Source organism: Phalacrocorax carbo, chromosome 5 (assembly GCF_963921805.1).
Source record: "Phalacrocorax carbo chromosome 5, bPhaCar2.1, whole genome shotgun sequence".
Taxonomy (NCBI): domain Eukaryota; kingdom Metazoa; phylum Chordata; class Aves; order Suliformes; family Phalacrocoracidae; genus Phalacrocorax; species Phalacrocorax carbo.
The window spans coordinates 71464187-71483092 of NC_087517.1; the positions used below are offsets into that span (position 1 = coordinate 71464187).

The window sequence follows — 18906 nt, forward strand, 5'->3', positions numbered from 1 at the left end:
ACTTGCTCATTTTTATTTTGTTTTTACGCCTTCCCTTCTTCCCTTCACACGCCTAGATTACTTTCAGGCCTTGAGCAGCAGGCACTCAACCACCTCCTCACAGCAAGAGGAGAGTCCAAGCTAGACCTGGCAGCCTGCAAAGCTCGTGCAGCAAAAGGGCAGAGATCACGACTATGATTCAGCTTTTCAGTTTACAAGTCTCTTGTGCCCCATGGAAAGAAAGGCTCTGAGCCTTTGCAATCACATCTAGGTATTATTTGTCAGACCTTGGCTTCAAGGCAACTGCAAATGCACCGTTGCCACGGGAATTTAACGCCTCCCTGAATCAACGGTGCTTTTTGCCTGGTTTTTGACACGGGGTATGCCCCGGTCTGACGCATCATTAAAGACACTCTCTCACCCGTGCAGCAAATGGCCAGAGCTACTCCCAGCACAGCGAATCGGAAAAAGAACGTTTGTCCAAGTTCTTAGCTGGCACCTACTATTTCACGTCACGGACAACTACAGGGAACCACAGACGAGACCGGCGTTCCTGAACTCCCAACCAGAGCAGAGAGCAGGACAGACAGGAAGAGTTTCCAGCACTTCTCCAGCACGCTTGCAGAGAGTACCACCACGCAAGCCCAGCATCACCAAGGGACGCATCCTTACCCTTGCTGCTGCGTCTGTTAGCACGGCTAAGGCCTGAGACAGCCGGTGGAAGACTTCCGCTGGGAATTAGAAGAAAAGAGGGTGAGATGCACAACACCGTGCTACTGGCCTGCAGGTGAACCAGAAGAGACAACCCCCTACGGAAGAGACCTGCAGAACACCAGAAAGAAGAATCATCTTTCCAAAGCATTTGTAAGCCAGCCTGTAGCCAGGATCGCCTCAACTCAAAGGACAACTTTTGTCACATAAACTTCAGTGCCAACTAAGAAACAAAAGCTGGGGCCGTTTCATTTTAACGGAAATCTTGAAAACGTGACTTCTACAGAACCTGTCTACAGAAGCGTGCTCCTCAACCTGCAGACAGCCTGAAATACAGCTACAAACAAGTCCTCCCTTCCACACTAACAGCTTTTCAGCCTGAGGCTCAAACTTTGCGTTTGACATTTTTGCATGCTGACCCTCTTCCTGGAAGGTTACACATAGGAGCAGGAGGCCTCCCCACACGCTTCAAACCGCTTTCTCAAGCTTCTGCAGATAAAGCCCCCAGCTCTCCCCTCACTCCTGCTCAAATCTACTTCTTGCTCCTGGTGGAAAAGTTCTCTGTGCCACAGGTACAAATCTGCAATCTGTGTAGCCCATCAAACTGGGAAACGCAAGACACAGAACAATGCTTATTTGGAGGTGTCCTGATGAACAGCGTCCTCCTGGTTGCCGCTGCTCTTCCCTGCCACCCTGTAGCTACAAAACTTCAAGACAGAAGCTGCGGAAACCAGACCTTGCTAACAGTTTAGGCACGCTCGCTTCCAGAGAGTCAGGGCCTCAGGCAAAAAACGGGCATTGCCCATAGGTAATATCATTTCTGAGACTGCTGTTGCAGTTTCGACTGCGAGGAGTAGGAATTAAAATAACGACCAGCCAGTAAACACTGGGTCAGCAGGGCCAAAGGTCTGGGATTCAGGTACCGTGTGGGAAGATCCTGACAGGTGCAAATGTAATTCCAGCACTGACTTAACGCTCGTGTTTCTAACCCCAACGTGTATGCATTCAACCCTAAAAAGCAGAGCTCTAATAGCGAGGAAAATAACTCTTAGTCCTGCGTACATATACTTCACATAACATATACCCAGGCGTTCCCTTAATTACGGACAAAGCCAGACCCGCAGTTCAGCAGAGCCTCTTCCAGGAGCCTGCACGTGTGAAAACAAACATGAGGAGTTGTTGGTGTCTGCACAGCCCCAACTTACCCGCTCTGGGATCGTCCGGGTTCTTATCTGGGTGACAAGTCAGGGCCTTCTGCCGGTACGCTTTCTTAACCTGCAAGAGCCAGAACTGAGATTTACTGGTTGGTGTTCTTCAGCCTGTGTCGAGAAAAGCAATTTAGAAAAAAACCCCAACCAAAACACTGCACAAACAAAAAATTACTATTCAGAGGGTTTCTTTGGGTGTTGCTTTTGCTTAACTTAAACACCCCTCCCTGTCAGAAGCAGAAGGCTGTGGTCGAACCAGCATTCATTTGCACCATTAGATACCCCCCTAGGCCTGACAGAAAATAAAGACCATTTTTGAAGTGCTAATTACCATTACCAGCTCCTTTACCACCCCCACCCCACCCCGAAAGGTAACCCAGCCTGTCCCAATAGCAAGAGGCCTCCAAAAAAGCTCAGTTTTCAACCTCAATGCAGCGACCTCTCCTCTTCAGTCAGCGTACAAAAGACACTTAGCGGGCAGGCAGCCATAGTTTGAATGAGCCTGAGCTTTTCAAAGCCAGAAGTTTTACTTCCAGGTGCCTTGTACCGCAGCAGTCAAACCTCACCATCGCCAAAGCCAAGTCTGGTTCCCCGAGGCAGTTTTCTAGCCAGAGGGGCACGGCGCTCTTTGCGGCTCTGGCTCTGGGACGGAGGAAGTACCATTTACCGTGCAACAGCTCAGCTTGGCAACGTGAAGGACTGTTTAGTGTCTTTTACGCTTCAAAGAAAGACGGGCAGCTTTCTGAGCTAAGTCACTTGCAACAGCCAGAGCTCCCTCTGTCAGGGACACGGCTGCAGGCAAGAAAGGAGAGGAAGAAGAGCTGCTCTGTTCCACTGCCAAGCAGTCCTCGGCTAAAACGAGGGGAACAAGCGCTGGCCCGGCACCCCCGGGTGGACCAAGCTCCCGGAAGGGAAATGGGCAGCTACAGCCTCACAGGCCTAACCCCACCTCCGGCCCAAGCAAGACTCCCCTTGAGAGGGCTAACTCTCCTCCCCAGGCGGCGGTCACAACTACCACAGGAACCATGCCACCTGGCAAGTTCAGATACGGCTTCTCTAAACGGGGAGGTCAAATTGCTTTCACAGCCTCGGTCCCACTCGTTCACCTCCTCCGGCCACGCTGCTCTGCATACAAAGGCCCTTTGGGTTGCTTCAGGTCTTCCACATCAAGGACTGCCACTCTAAGGGACACCTGTCCCGTTTTGGGTTGCTCCGTAACATCCAACTTGCCCCTTTCTCACCCTTCTCCCCCAGCGAGCAGCCCAGCAGCGAAGCCGAGCTCGCCTGAAGTCTTTCATCTCAGTCCCGTGCACTACCTTTGGCCTGTCCCCCGTCCTGTGCTCCGTACGCGCAGGATTTCCAGGCAGCCTCAGGCAATTGCTGGTTATGCCCAGACTGCAGCTTCCAAGCGTTACCCTGCTGCGCTGCCGCCGATCTTTACTGATACAGACAAAAAAAGAGGGGAAAGCCTAAGGAGGAAAAGAAAAGTTTTCCTTTCGAGTTTAACTTTGCTCCCTTACCGGCAGCTTTCCTCAGAGCCTTCCTTCCCTTGCAGGGTCGCTTTCCCAGCTCAGGCGCTCAAATCACCTTTAGCCGTGACTGACCGGTTACACGACAGGAAAAAAACGGAAACGTGTAACTCCAGCGCCACGAAACCAGCGAGGTGACTCGTGGGGACCTACCGTACCCAGGCCAACCGCTAACAACTGGATTTTTGGGAAACACAGGAGGAGCTTTCCTTCCCCAGGCACATAAGCAACCGAAGCTCAGCTCAGCGACCGGACAGCAGCAACCGCCGCCCAGGCCCGAGCCTCCCCGCCGCCCCGTGAGCGCCCCCGGCCCGCGGCCCTCACCTCCTTCTCCGACGCCTTCTCGCCGACCCCCAACAGCCCGTACAAGTCCAGCTGCAGCGGGGCCTCGCCGCCCGCCATCTCGCCGCCTCCCCGCCCGCCGCCTCCGCGCCGCCCGCCGGGAAATGGAGTCTCCCCGCGCCGCCGCGCCCCCTCCCGCCCCGGCGGCTCGACGACATCTCCCACCATGCACCGCGCTCCCCGCCGCCGCGGCCGCTCCCGGCGGGCACAGCGCAGCGCGCGCTGCCCTGGGACTCGGCTTTCCTGGCGGCCGCTGGAGGCGGGGCGGGGCGGGGCCGCAACTCCCGTCGGGCCTTGCGCCGCGGCGGCCGGGGCGCGGGGCGCCGGCTTTACCTCAGGGCGGGAGCGGCCGCCGCTTCTGGGCTTTGGGTCGCCGTTCGAAGGGAAAAAGCTCCAGAGCAAACCGTAACGACGCAGCGGCCTCGAGGCAGTGTCCCTCAGGCAGCCCTTTCCCGAGGGGGCAGCTCCCTACGGCCGCGCTATGGGGTGCTGTGAGCCCCGCTGCAGACCCTCCCCCAGAACACCCCCAACGTGCGCCTGCTCAGCCCAGGGCACAGCTCCTGGGGAAACCCCTCCCATCCCTCCTGTTTGGCGGTCTCTTCAACACACCTGCACTGTCTGCACAGCTTCGAATAAAGTAGGGGACACGCTAGAAAAAGCCCCACCCGTTTAATCCAATACGCAGGGGAAGGAACTCTCCCCAAACTTTATTCGCATCCCCCAGCAGGAGTTGCGTGCTGGGGGCTGAAGGCTAAGCGCCTTCCTACCGCTGACCCCGATCAGCAGCAACAAGTAACTGCTGGGGGAGACGGGCAAGAAAACTGAGTCCAGGTGAATCCAGCAAGGTGGATATCTGAGAGAGGCCTCCTGACCCGGCAGCGTCACACAACCAAAGAAGCCGTGGTCTGCTACCGGGCAGAGGCTTGGCAATGCTCTCAGCCAGCGCAGGCTAAAGTCTAGGCAGCAACTGAGTGCCTGCGTTCTCTTAAAACACCACCGAGGCAATCAGAAATGAGATTATTCACACAAAATGGATTCCAGTTTATTGTGGGAACGCTTACACCTTCTTTACTGCATACTGAATTCAACGGACCTGTGATAGGCAGCCAGCAGGCTTTTACCCACTGGAAAAATACGTAATTGGAAATTGTATTCGAGACAGCCACCTTGTACATATGCCCCTTGCATTTTGGCGCCACTGATGGGAATGCGAGCGCTACCTTAAAAGCCTGAGCCGCGGGGCTGGGGGGGACAGCGGGGCGCCCAGGGACTCTCCTGTGCTGGGGCCAGGCCGCTCCAAGGGGCCCAGCCCTGCCCTGGGGATGCACCCAGGCACCCCGGCTGGGGGCGAGCAGGACGGCCCCAGCAGCCGGGCCCAGGACAACGAGGCCCAGGAGGCAGCTGCTGTCGCTCACGGCCAGAACCCGTTACAGACACACTCGGTCTTGCAGGGTGGTGGCCTGTGCATTACAGGGACGCTGCAATGAGATCACAGCCCTGGGGGTGGGGACACCTCTGCGAAGACACAGCCCCGCATCACACCGGGACACTGCTCGCCCCCAACGCGGGCACCAGCTCCGTACCGCAGCCGCCCAGGGCAGGGGCCCCACGGCTTTGCGCACGCTGCTGCGCACCAGATGGGGCTCCACTGTGGAGAGGCCACAAACCGCTGGCCTGCCTCCCCGATTCCTGCCTGCACGTCTCCGAGAGGTCAGCCACTGTCCTGCCCGAAGAAGGGCAGAGGTTGCACCATAAGTTTAAGAAACAAGAAAAAACAAGGAGCTTTCGGAACAACGTAATTAACTTTTGGTCGCCCTGAAGTGGTCAGGCAGCTGGAACGGATGATCCCTGTAGGTCCCTTCCAACCGCTCTCTTCTCTCCTCTTCCATTCCCTTCTCTTCTAGATCAGCCTCGTGAATAGAGGAAAACTATGCGAGGCTCGGAGCCTGTGTGCCACCGAGGCGTGTAAGCTCCATCGACCACCAGGTCTCTGTGCCTTTCCTCATAGGAGAGGCGCTCCCGTCCCTTCACCGTGCTTGGGGCCCTCGGACTCTCCAGTATGGCCACATCCCCCCTGCACTGGGGACCCAGCGACGGACACAGTACGCTTACCAAAGGGGGCTTTTTGTTCCCCCCAACACCGCGCCTGTGTCCTCTCGCCGTGGTTCCCAAAAGCTCTGTGATGTCACCAGAGAGTCACCTTGACTCCCGCGACATCGCTCACTTTAAGGCGTGGGGCAGCCCTGAAGGGCCACAGTGCTGTTCTCGAGCCTTGGGGACAGACGTCTGCAGGTGGGGGGACAAAGGACCCCCATCCCGCGAGTTCCCTGCCCAGGGCGCAGACAGGATCTGCTGGACGGGGACGACAGCAGGACCCGGGGCGCTGATCCCGACCTGCCGCACCCCCACCCTCCTCCTGCCCTTGCAGAGAGGCCACGAACCGCTGGCCTGCCTTCCCAATTCCTGCCTGCACGTCTCCGAGAGGTCAGTCACCGCCCTGCCCGGACAAGGGCACAGGTTTGATCACAAGTTAGAGAAACAAGAAAGAGCAGAGGAGCCTTTGGTGCAACGTACTCAACTTTTGGTCGCCCAAAAGCGGTCAAGGCTGCTAGACTGGATGATCCTTGTAGCTCCCTGCCAACTGCACTTATCGTACCTTCCCCTTCCTCTTCTCTTTTCCCTTGCCCCTACCCTTTCGCTTTCCCTTTCCCCTTCCCCTACCCTGTCCCTTCTTTTCTGAATCACTCACGTAAATAACAGCATAGAGGGAAAACTATAGGAAGGTCAGAGCCTGTGTGCCACCGAGGCGTGTAAGCTCCATCGACCACCAGGTCTCTGTGCCTTTCCTCATAGGAGAGGCGCTCCCGTCCCTTCACCGTGCTTGGGGCCCTCGTTGGACTCTCTCCAGTATGGCCACATCCCCCCTGCACTGGGGACCCAGCGACGGACACAGTACGCTTACCAAAGGGGGCTTTTTGTTCCCCCCAACACCGCGCCTGTGTCCTCTCGCCGTGCTTCCCAAAAGCTCTGTGATGTCACCAGAGAGTCACCTTGACTCCCGCGACATCGCTCACTTTAAGGCGTGGGGCAGCCCTGAAGGGCCACAGTGCTGTTCTCGAGCCTTGGGGACAGACGTCTGCAGGTGGGGGGACAAAGGACCCCCATCCCGCGAGTTCCCTGCCCAGGGCGCAGACAGGATCTGCTGGACGGGGACGACAGCGGGACCCGGGGCGCTGATCCCGACCTGCCGCACCCCCACCCTTCTCCTGCCCTTGCAGAGAGGCCACGAACCGCTGGCCTGCCTTCCCAATTCCTGCCTGCACGTCTCCGAGAGGTCAGTCACCGCCCTGCCCGGACAAGGGCACAGGTTTGATCACAAGTTAGAGAAACAAGAAAGAGCAGAGGAGCCTTTGGTGCAACGTACTCAACTTTTGGTCGCCCAAAAGCGGTCAAGGCTGCTAGACTGGATGGTCCTTGTAGCTCCCTGCCAACTGCACTTATCGTACCTTCCCCTTCCTCTTCTCTTTTCCCTTGCCCCTACCCTTTCGCTTTCCCTTTCCCCTTCCCCTACCCTGTCCCTTCTTTTCTGAATCACTCACGTAAATAACAGCATAGAGGGAAAACTATAGGAAGGTCAGAGCCTGTGTGCCACCGAGGCGTGTAAGCTCCATCGACCACCAGGTCTCTGTGCCTTTCCTCATAGGAGAGGCGCTCCCGTCCCTTCACCGTGCTTGGGGCCCTCGTTGGACTCTCTCCAGTATGGCCACATCCCCCCTGCACTGGGGACCCAGCGACGGACACAGTACGCTTACCAAAGGGGGCTTTTTGTTCCCCCCAACACCGCGCCTGTGTCCTCTCGCCGTGGTTCCCAAAAGCTCTGTGATGTCACCAGAGAGTCACCTTGACTCCCGCGACATCGCTCACTTTAAGGCGTGGGGCAGCTCTGAAGGGCCACAGTGCTGTTCTCGAGCCTTGGGGACAGACGTCTGCAGGTGGGGGGACAAAGGACCCCCATCCCGCGAGTTCCCTGCCCAGGGCGCAGACAGGATCTGCTGGACGGGGACGACAGCGGGACCCGGGGCGCTGATCCCGACCTGCCGCACCCCCACCCTTCTCCTGCCCTTGCAGAGAGGCCACGAACCGCTGGCCTGCCTTCCCAATTCCTGCCTGCACGTCTCCGAGAGGTCAGTCACCGCCCTGCCCGGACAAGGGCACAGGTTTGATCACAAGTTAGAGAAACAAGAAAGAGCAGAGGAGCCTTTGGTGCAACGTACTCAACTTTTGGTCGCCCAAAAGCGGTCAAGGCTGCTAGACTGGATGATCCTTGTAGCTCCCTGCCAACTGCACTTATCGTACCTTCCCCTTCCTCTTCTCTTTTCCCTTGCCCCTACCCTTTTGCTTTCCCTTTCCCCTTCCCCTACCCTGTCCCTTCTTTTCTGAATCACTCACGTAAATAACAGCATAGAGGGAAAACTATAGGAAGGTCAGAGCCTGTGTGCCACCGAGGCGTGTAAGCTCCATCGACCACCAGGTCTCTGTGCCTTTCCTCATAGGAGAGGCGCTCCCGTCCCTTCACCGTGCTTGGGGCCCTCGTTGGACTCTCTCCAGTATGGCCACATCCCCCCTGCACTGGGGACCCAGCGACGGACACAGTACGCTTACCAAAGGGGGCTTTTTGTTCCCCCCAACACCGGGCCTGTGTCCTCTCGCCGTGGTTCCCAAAAGCTCTGTGATGTCACCAGAGAGTCACCTTGACTCCCGCGACATCGCTCACTTTAAGGCGTGGGGCAGCTCTGAAGGGCCACAGTGCTGTTCTCGAGCCTTGGGGACAGACGTCTGCAGGTGGGGGGACAAAGGACCCCCATCCCGCGAGTTCCCTGCCCAGGGCGCAGACAGGATCTGCTGGACGGGGACGACAGCAGGACCCGGGGCGCTGATCCCGACCTGCCGCACCCCCACCCTCCTCCTGCCCTTGCAGAGAGGCCACGAACCGCTGGCCTGCCTTCCCAATTCCTGCCTGCACGTCTCCGAGAGGTCAGTCACCGCCCTGCCCGGAGAGCAGGAGCACGCTGAGATGCCCCTGGTGTCACTCATCTGCTCCAGGACGGTCCCTGCCGCTTGTGGCACCACAAGCACAGCCCCGAGGCAGAACAGGCACCTCTTCAGCGCTCGTCTTCATCAGCTTTGCTGCTTCCAGGGCAGGTCGTGAGCTTTCTCTCTCTGTCGTTTGCAGCGCGAGATGGCGTCAGAGGAGGAGGACTTGGCCGAGCAGGGCACCTCTTCCCCTGCTCCCAGCACCAGCCAGGTGCCCCAGGCCGCGCCGCTGGGTGCCTCTGAGGAGCCATTCTGCACAATCTGCCAGGACACCGTCACCAACGAAGCCTCCGTGAGCTGGTGCGGGCACCAATTCTGTTTCCCCTGCATTTGGGAGTGGACCCGCAGACAAGCCGTGTGCCCAAACTGCCGGCAGTCTGTTCACCACATCTTCCACAAGTTGGGAGCCAACAACCACGAGGTGCACATCATCGCACCCAACAACAGACGGAGGTACAGACGCCGCTCTGCAGAAAGCAGGCGGCAGCGTTCCTCAGGCCGCCAGCACCGCAGCTCTGCCAGAAGAGAGCACGGCGGTGGCCACGCCAGGGCCCCAGAGAGGAGCCGAAGCAGGTCCCCGAGGCGGCACCACCGTGACCACCAACGGCATCAGCCCGACTCCTCAGGAAGCAGGAGGCGGCGGCAGAGCAGGGCTTCGGACGCTGCTCGCGACGAGGGCCGAGCTCCAAGGCCCGAGCAGAACGTCCCAGCCTCCTCGGGCAGGAGCGAGCACCGCCAGCGGGCACGCAGGCACTCCTCCAGGGACCGGCACGCAACCAGGAGCCGATCCCGCCGCAGGTCCCGCAGCGCCAGGGCACAACCTCGGCGGGAGCAGTCACCGGCCCACCGCAGCAGGCAGCGGTGGCCCAGCAGGGACAGGGAGCGTCCCCGGCCCTGGGAGAGGCAACGGAGCAGGTCCCCCAGGCGAGGCCAGGAGGCCAACAGGAGGCACCCAGGCCCCACACGCCGTGACTCCTCTACCAGGCAGAGGCGGTGGAGGAGCAGGGATCCTGACAACGGCCGAGCTCCAAGGCCCCAGCGGGACGTCCCAGCCCCCGCAGGGAGGACCCGATCCCGACGGAGATCCCGCAGCACTGGGGGCCGACCACGCTGGGAGCGGGAAAGGAGGAGGGACTGAGAAGATTGTTCAGGTCTAAGCCCTGAACAGGAGTCCCAGCCTATGCCAGGAGAAGAGAGTGCAGCCAGCGCAGAGGCCAGGACTCCCCCGGAGAAGGGCGTGCAGCACGGGGCCGAGGCGGGCAGAGGCCCCGCAGCCCTGCCGGCGCAGAGCTGCTGGCACACCCGACCAACAAGGGAAACGCAACACTCGCCCTCTGACCGTCGCCTACCGAGGCAGCGCAGCCCGCCCGGGGACACACAAGGCCCTCGAGGCGGTGCCTGTGCTGCTGCCGAGGGGCACGTGGACGGACGGTGGCGGTGGGACAGTCGCCGCCTGGGTTGGCTCTGACTCTGGCAGCGGCAGCCAGCAGGATGGAGCCAGCCCCGCTGCTCCTGCTGAGGAATGAAATCCACGCAGAAAGCTGTCCTGGCGTCTCCGCTTGTGGCAAATCAGAGACTGGAAAGGGACCTCCGGAGACCATCTCGTCCCAGCCGCTGCTCCAGCAGGGCCAGCCAGAGCAGGCTGCCCAGGGCTGCGCCCGGTCAGGCTTTGACGACCTCGAGGGATGGAGCCTGCAGAACCCCGCCGGGCAACCTGTTCCAGGGCTTGCCCTCCCTCCAAATAAACACGTTCTCTACCACAGCTAGCGAGAGCTTCCTTTGTTTCACCTTGTGCCCGTTGTGTCCAGTCCCGTCACTGGGTACTGCTGAGAAGGGACTGGAGTCCCCACGAGCCTGGGCTGAGCGCAGGAGCAGAGGGACCCGTGCCAGGGAGTGCCGGGTGCGACGGCAGCAGACGGGGAAGGCTGAGCGGGCGAGCTGAGGTTCTCTGTCGGTTCTCTTCATGCCTGGGGCCTTGAGGCCTCCTGGCTTTGTGTCTGCCGAGGGGAGCAGCGCAAGGGAGACTCCTCCATAAAGCCCTTCCTCCCCAGAGCCCCGCCTGCGACACAGCCCTTAACGGAACTGCAGCGCCAGTGCCTTCTTCAAGCCAGGAAAGGAGAGGAGAGGAGAGGAAAGGAAGACACGCTTCTGGGGAAAGTCCGATGCGTAGAAATGAAAATGACCCGGTGTTTGAGAATCACGAAAAAGAAAAGGAGCCTTGGGTGCAGCGTGCCGAGAGTAACCAGTGTTTCCAAGTGGCAGGGAAAAGCGTTCCAGTGTTCGCCGTAGCCCTGCCGGTTAGGGCCAAAGGTGTGGCGCTCTCCTGCTTTCAGCTGGGGTAGAGTTAAATTTCTTTGTAGCAGCTAGTATGGGGCTGCGTTTTGGAGTTTTGCTGGAAACAGCGGTAATAATGCGGAGATGTTTTAGTTGTTGCTAAGTAGCGCTTACACCGGTCAAGGACCTTTTCAGCTCCCCGTGCTCTGCCGGGTGCACAAGAAACTGGGAGGGGACACAGCCGGGACAGCTGACCCAAACTGACCAATGGGATATCCCGTACCATGCGACGTCATGCTCAGTATATAAAGCTGGGGGAAGGAGGAGGAAGGGGGGACATTTGGAGCGATGGCGTTTGTCTTCCCAAGTAACCGTTACGCGTGATGGAGCCCTGCTGTCCTGGAGATGGCTGAGCGCCTGCCTGCCCGTGGGTGGGGAGGAGTGAATGAATTCCCTGTTTTGCTTTGCTTCCGCGCGCAGCTTTTGCTTTACCTATTCAACTGTCTTTATCTCAACCCATGACTTGCCTCACTTTTACTCTTCTGATTCTCTCCCCCATCCCACCAGGGAGGCGCGAGCGAGCGGCTGCGTGGTGCTTGGCTGCTGACTGGGGCTAAACCACGACAGGCGCTTTGTGGGAAACCCAAGACACAGGCACTGACCTTCAGGTAGCTTCTCCTCAAGTCCCTTATTCGCCAGGCCGATCCTGGCCTTGGACTCTGCACAGTCTCGTTCACTGGACCCACGTGGGCCGCCTGCCCTGAGACAAGATCGTTGTGCCATTTCTACCAAGGGCCAGTTTCTCTGCAGGGATTCTGGACGAAGCCTTTGGAGACGGGTCTCTTGGGCGCTCGTCCCTGCAGAGACATACGTTTGGTGACTGTGCTGCTTTTGCCTGGGATACTCTTCTTTATTACAGCTATCCGGGGCTGTGTTTTGGACTTGTGCAGAAAGCAGGGTTGATAACCCAGGGACGGTTTCCTTCCTGCTGAGCAGGGCTTACACTGAGTCAAGGCCTTTTCTGCTTCTCACCCCACCCCACCAGCGGGTGGGCTGTGGGCGCACAGCAGCTGGGCCGGCACGCGGCCGGGACAGTGACCCCAGCTGAACCGAGGCACGTCCCACACCACACGGCGTCATGCTCAGCATATAGAGCTGGGGGAACAAGAAGGAAGGGGGGAACGTTCGGAGCGATGGCACTGTCATCCCAAGTGACCAGGCCTTTCCTGGCCACGGGCACCTTCAGGGCTGAACAGGCGCCGCTGCCACGCCTGAGCCTGAGGGAGCAGGTGGGCCCCGGCTCTGCGGGGGCTCCTCCATCTGGGGTCAGGTCAATGTTGTTCAGGCTCTCGGGGGGGCTGAGGCTCTCAGAGGAACCAGAGAAGCCGCAGCTGCGGCAGGGCCGGCAGCCCCTCTCCCCCAGCTCCTGCCACGCGGCCTGACAGCTGCCAGGGTCCTGCGCGGCCGGGGAGCCCACCCCCCAGTGAGACCCTGGGCCTGTCCCGCGCCGACAGCACCAGTCCCTGCAGCTCCTGGGCACCCTCGCAGCAGTGGGTGCAGCTGGGGCCTGCCCCCCGCTCGCCACCTAAAACAGGGAGTGGTGCCTGAGCCGCGGGGCAAACTAGTGCCTGTATCAGGGTAATAAGCAGATGTTTCCCCATGCCTAGTGCACAGAAAACTCAATTTCAGGCTCAAAAATCTGGACCGGGCAGTAGGGAAAAGGGTGAGGTAGGAAGGGTATTTGAAAGGCAGTGACAGGAATTGTTCACCCGCATGACACACGTTAGATAGAGGAGCTTCACCTCCACGGTACCACGGGACATGCCGCTTCAGCAGAGCTCAAGTCTCCCTTCTGTTCCCCAGAGCTGCATAGCGTTCTGCCAGTTTTCACCAAACCCCAGCTTTATAAGGACGTCTTACCTTGAGCTTGGGAGTTATTCCGCCTTCGGCTCCGTTTCTTTCCTGCTTGCCTAAAGAGGGGAAAGCAAAAAAAGATTGAAAGGCCATGAGTGAAAATCCCTTGGCTAAAGACCATTTAGCACAAAATTCACCCCGAGAACGTACAGATGGCAACAGCAAACACTTCTGGATTTCCACTAGACCGGTTCAGACCCAAAAGGCTTGTGCAACACTACCAGCACGAACTGTAGCACAGACCGAATATTGGACGTCAGCATTTTTCCCTTCTATGATGCCCAGACTTGCCACAATCAAGGCTAGAAACAGCTCAGTAAAAACACAAGCAGGAGACCTGTTAGATTCTGCAACATTTTTCCCTGCAAGAGGGTCCTGTCGGTGGGAACAAGTGTGAAAAAATTAAGAGCAGGCAAAAAAATAGGATAGCATAGCCTAAGAATCTATTCCGGCCTTGCAACTAAGTACTTTCCAGTGATGTGCTCTTGTTGCAAGCATCCCAGAGTGTTTTATGCTACGCAAATGCTCAGCCTCCTTCCCAATTCCGATAGGTGAAATTACGTTAGGAGAGGCTAGGGTGAGCTGACTGACTTACAGTCATCCAGGAAAACCCTGGTGGCCCCAAAAAGAGTTCCTGCATCTGGATCCCTGGTGGGTTTTTTTAAACTCTTCCATCAGTGTTTTTGCTGTGAGAAAGCGACAGATGCTACACTATAGCCTCTGCCAGAATGAGAGGGGTAGGAAGCACGAGGAACTAAATCCTGCCGTTGAACTGACCGCCTCAACAGCACTCTAATTAGTTCTGAAAAGAACAGACCTTTCTGAAACATAAAACTGTATTTTAAGCCCACACAGATAGAGAATATGAAGAAAGGCGATTCATTACAGAAACGTCTGGATGGGAGCGAGGTTCAGGAATACCACAGGATGAGGTTCTGCGACCTCTGAGACTCTAGAAAAGTTTCACCCCCCCCTGCACAAAGGAGACTAACTACAGCTACTGAACAGCCCGTGAGAATTAGAGGGGGGCTACTTCAGGCATGACAACTCCCTGTTGTTGTACGGCAGCACAGGGTACTGATGTTCTCCAGTTCGGTGCGGAACTCTCCTCTTCAGTCAGCGTACTGCAGGGACGGGCGTTTGAACCCAGGACACTTAGCGGGCAGGCAGCCATAGTTTGAATGAGCCTGAGCTTTTCAAAGCCAGAAGTTTTACTTCCAGGCGCCTTGTACCGCAGCAGTCAAACCTCACCATCGCCAAAGCCAAGTCTGGTTCCCCGAGGCAGTTTTCTAGCCAGAGGGGCACGGCGCTCTTTGCGGCTCTAGCTCTGGGACGGAGGAAGTACCATTTACCGTGCAACAGCTCAGCTTGGCAACGTGAAGGACTGTTGAGTGTCTTTTACGCTTCAAAGAAAGACGGGCAGCTTTCTGAGCTAAGTCACTTGCAACAGCCAGAGCTCCCTCTGTCAGGGACACGGCTGCAGGCAAGAAAGGAGAGGAAGAAGAGCTGCTCTGTTCCACTGCCAAGCAGTCCTCGGCTAAAACGAGGGGAACAAGCGCTGGCCCGGCACCCCCGGGTGGACCAAGCTCCCGGAAGGGAAATGGGCAGCTACAGCCTCACAGGCCTAACCCCACCTCCGGCCCAAGCAAGACTCCCCTTGAGAGGGCTAACTCTCCTCCCCAGGCGGCGGTCACAACTACCACAGGAACCATGCCACCTGGCAAGTTCAGATACGGCTTCTCTAAACGGGGAGGTCAAATTGCTTTCACAGCCTCGGTCCCACTCGTTCACCTCCTCCGGCCACGCTGCTCTGCATACAAAGGCCCTTTGGGTTGCTTCAGGTCTTCCACATCAAGGACTGCCACTCTAAGGGACACCTGTCCCGTTTTGGGTTGCTCCGTAACATCCAACTTGCCCCTTTCTCACCCTTCTCCCCCAGCGAGCAGCCCAGCAGCGAAGCCGAGCTCGCCTGAAGTCTTTCATCTCAGTCCCGTGCACTACCTTTGGCCTGTCCCCCGTCCTGTGCTCCGTACGCGCAGGATTTCCAGGCAGCCTCAGACAATTGCTGGTTATGCCCAGACTGCAGCTTCCAAGCGTTACCCTGCTGCGCTGCCGCCGATCTTTACTGATACAGACAAAAAAAGAGGGGAAAGCCTAAGGAGGAAAAGAAAAGTTTTCCTTTCGAGTTTAACTTTGCTCCCTTACCGGCAGCTTTCCTCAGAGCCTTCCTTCCCTTGCAGGGTCGCTTTCCCAGCTCAGGCGCTCAAATCACCTTTAGCCGTGACTGACCGGTTACACGACAGGAAAAAAACGGAAACGTGTAACTCCAGCGCCACGAAACCAGCGAGGTGACTTGTGGGGACCTACCGTACCCAGGCCAACCGCTAACAACTGGATTTTTGGGAAACACAGGAGGAGCTTTCCTTCCCCAGGCACATAAGCAACCGAAGCTCAGCTCAGCGACCGGACAGCAGCAACCGCCGCCCAGGCCCGAGCCTCCCCGCCGCCCCGTGAGCGCCCCCGGCCCGCGGCCCTCACCTCCTTCTCCGACGCCTTCTCGCCGACCCCCAACAGCCCGTACAAGTCCAGCTGCAGCGGGGCCTCGCCGCCCGCCGCCTCCGCGCCGCCCGCCGGGAAATGGAGTCTCCCCGCGCCGCCGCGCCCCCTCCCGCCCCGGCGGCTCGACGACATCTCCCACCATGCACCGCGCTCCCCGCCGCCGCGGCCGCTCCCGGCGGGCACAGCGCAGCGCGCGCTGCCCTGGGACTCGGCTTTCCTGGCGGCCGCTGGAGGCGGGGCGGGGCGGGGCCGCAACTCCCGTCGGGCCTTGCGCCGCGGCGGCCGGGGCGCGGGGCGCCGGCTTTACCTCAGGGCGGGAGCGGCCGCCGCTTCTGGGCTTTGGGTCGCCGTTCGAAGGGAAAAAGCTCCAGAGCAAACCGTAACGACGCAGCGGCCTCGAGGCAGTGTCCCTCAGGCAGCCCTTTCCCGAGGGGGCAGCTCCCTACGGCCGCGCTATGGGGTGCTGTGAGCCCCGCTGCAGGCCCTCCCCCAGAACACCCCCAACGTGCGCCTGCTCAGCCCAGGGCACAGCTCCTGGGGAAACCCCTCCCATCCCTCCTGTTTGGCGGTCTCTTCAACACACCTGCACTGTCTGCACAGCTTCGAATAAAGTAGGGGACACGCTAGAAAAAGCCCCACCCGTTTAATCCAATACGCAGGGGAAGGAACTCTCCCCAAACTTTATTCGCATCCCCCGGCAGGAGTTGCGTGCTGGGGGCTGAAGGCTAAGCGCCTTCCTACCGCTGACCCCGATCAGCAGCAACAAGTAACTGCTGGGGGAGACGGGCAAGAAAACTGAGTCCACGTGAATCCAGCAAGGTGGATATCTGAGAGAGGCCTCCTGACCCGGCAGCGTCACACAACCAAAGAAGCCGTGGTCTGCTACCGGGCAGAGGCTTGGCAATGCTCTCAGCCAGCGCAGGCTAAAGTCCAGGCAGCAACTGAGTGCCTGCGTTCTCTTAAAACACCACCGAGGCAATCAGAAATGAGATTATTCACACAAAATGGATTCCAGTTTATTGTGGGAACGCTTACACCTTCTTTACTGCATACTGAATTCAACGGACCTGTGATAGGCAGCCAGCAGGCTTTTACCCACTGGAAAAATACGTAATTGGAAATTGTATTCGAGACAGCCACCTTGTACATATGCCCCTTGCATTTTGGCGCCACTGATGGGAATGCGAGCGCTACCTTAAAAGCCTGAGCCGCGGGGCTGGGGGGGACAGCGGGGCGCCCAGGGACTCTCCTGTGCTGGGGCCAGGCCGCTCCAAGGGGCCCAGCCCTGCCCTGGGGATGCACCCAGGCACCCCGGCTGGGGGCGAGCAGGACGGCCCCAGCAGCCGGGCCCAGGACAACGAGGCCCAGGAGGCAGCTGCTGTCGCTCACGGCCAGAACCCGTTACAGACACACTCGGTCTTGCAGGGTGGTGGCCTGTGCATTACAGGGACGCTGCAATGAGATCACAGCCCTGGGGGTGGGGACACCTCTGCGAAGACACAGCCCCGCATCACACCGGGACACTGCTCGCCCCCAACGCGGGCACCAGCTCCGTACCGCAGCCGCCCAGGGCAGGGGCCCCACGGCTTTGCGCACGCTGCTGCGCACCAGATGGGGCTCCACTGTGGAGAGGCCACAAACCGCTGGCCTGCCTCCCCGATTCCTGCCTGCACGTCTCCGAGAGGTCAGCCACTGTCCTGCCCGAAGAAGGGCAGAGGTTGCACCATAAGTTTAAGAAACAAGTAAAAACAAGGAGCTTTCGGAACAACGTAATTTCCTTTAACTTTTGGTCGCCCTGAAGTGGTCAGGCAGCTGGAACGGATGATCCCTGTAGGTCCCTTCCAACCGCTCTCTTCTCTCCTCTTCCATTCCCTTCTCTTCTAGATCAGCCTCGTGAATAGAGGAAAACTATGCGAGGCTCGGAGCCTGTGTGCCACCGAGGCGTGTAAGCTCCATCGACCACCAGGTCTCTGTGCCTTTCCTCATAGGAGAGGCGCTCCCGTCCCTTCACCGTGCTTGGGGCCCTCGTTGGACTCTCTCCAGTATGGCCACATCCCCCCTGCACTGGGGACCCAGCGACGGACACAGTACGCTTACCAAAGGGGGCTTTTTGTTCCCCCCAACACCGGGCCTGTGTCCTCTCGCCGTGCTTCCCAAAAGCTCTGTGATGTCACCAGAGAGTCACCTTGACTCCCGCGACATCGCTCACTTTAAGGCGTGGGGCAGCCCTGAAGGGCCACAGTGCTGTTCTCGAGCCTTGGGGACAGACGTCTGCAGGTGGGGGGACAAAGGACCCCCATCCCGCGAGTTCCCTGCCCAGGGCGCAGACAGGATCTGCTGGACGGGGACGACAGCGGGACCCGGGGCGCTGATCCCGACCTGCCGCACCCCCACCCTTCTCCTGCCCTTGCAGCGAGGCCACGAACCGCTGGCCTGCCTTCCCAATTCCTGCCTGCACGTCTCCGAGAGGTCAGTCACCGCCCTGCCCGGACAAGGGCACAGGTTTGATCACAAGTTAGAGAAACAAGAAAGAGCAGAGGAGCCTTTGGTGCAACGTACTCAACTTTTGGTCGCCCAAAAGCGGTCAAGGCTGCTAGACTGGATGATCCTTGTAGCTCCCTGCCAACTGCACTTATCGTACCTTCCCCTTCCTCTTCTCTTTTCCCTTGCCCCTACCCTTTCGCTTTCCCTTTCCCCTTCCCCTACCCTGTCCCTTCTTTTCTGAATCACTCACGTAAATAACAGCATAGAGGGAAAACTATAGGAAGGTCAGAGCCTGTGTGCCACCGAGGCGTGTAAGCTCCATCGACCACCAGGTCTCTGTGCCTTTCCTCATAGGAGAGGCGCTCCCGTCCCTTCACCGTGCTTGGGGCCCTCGTTGGACTCTCTCCAGTATGGCCACATCCCCCCTGCACTGGGGACCCAGCGACGGACACAGTACGCTTACCAAAGGGGGCTTTTTGTTCCCCCCAACACCGGGCCTGTGTCCTCTCGCCGTGGTTCCCAAAAGCTCTGTGATGTCACCAGAGAGTCACCTTGACTCCCGCGACATCGCTCACTTTAAGGCGTGGGGCAGCCCTGAAGGGCCACAGTGCTGTTCTCGAGCCTTGGGGACAGACGTCTGCAGGTGGGGGGACAAAGGACCCCCATCCCGCGAGTTCCCTGCCCAGGGCGCAGACAGGATCTGCTGGACGGGGACGACAGCGGGACCCGGGGCGCTGATCCCGACCTGCCGCACCCCCACCCTTCTCCTGCCCTTGCAGAGAGGCCACGAACCGCTGGCCTGCCTTCCCAAT

At 58.9% G+C, this 18906-nt stretch overlaps 1 protein-coding gene across 4 annotated transcripts in view; it reads right to left on the minus strand.

The window, feature by feature from the left end:
- The window catches only part of DNAJC17 (DnaJ heat shock protein family (Hsp40) member C17), a 29085-nt gene extending 13229 nt beyond the window's left edge, over positions 1-15856 (minus strand). The window contains exons 1-4 of one of the 4 annotated variants that reach the window (XM_064453137.1): positions 15590-15856; positions 13058-13107; positions 1896-1965; positions 652-801 (exon numbers count right to left, since the gene is read on the minus strand). In XM_064453137.1, the coding sequence (XP_064309207.1) occupies positions 652-801; positions 1896-1965; positions 13058-13107; positions 15590-15752 (433 nt within the window). In that variant the 5' untranslated portion in view covers positions 15753-15856. Of the gene's footprint in view, positions 1-651; positions 802-1895; positions 1966-3751; positions 3892-13057; positions 13108-15589 lie in introns of those variants that run through there. The other 3 variants (XM_064453138.1, XM_064453141.1, XM_064453139.1) reach the window with 3 other exon arrangements.
- Between the last annotated feature and the right edge of the window lie 3050 nt (positions 15857-18906).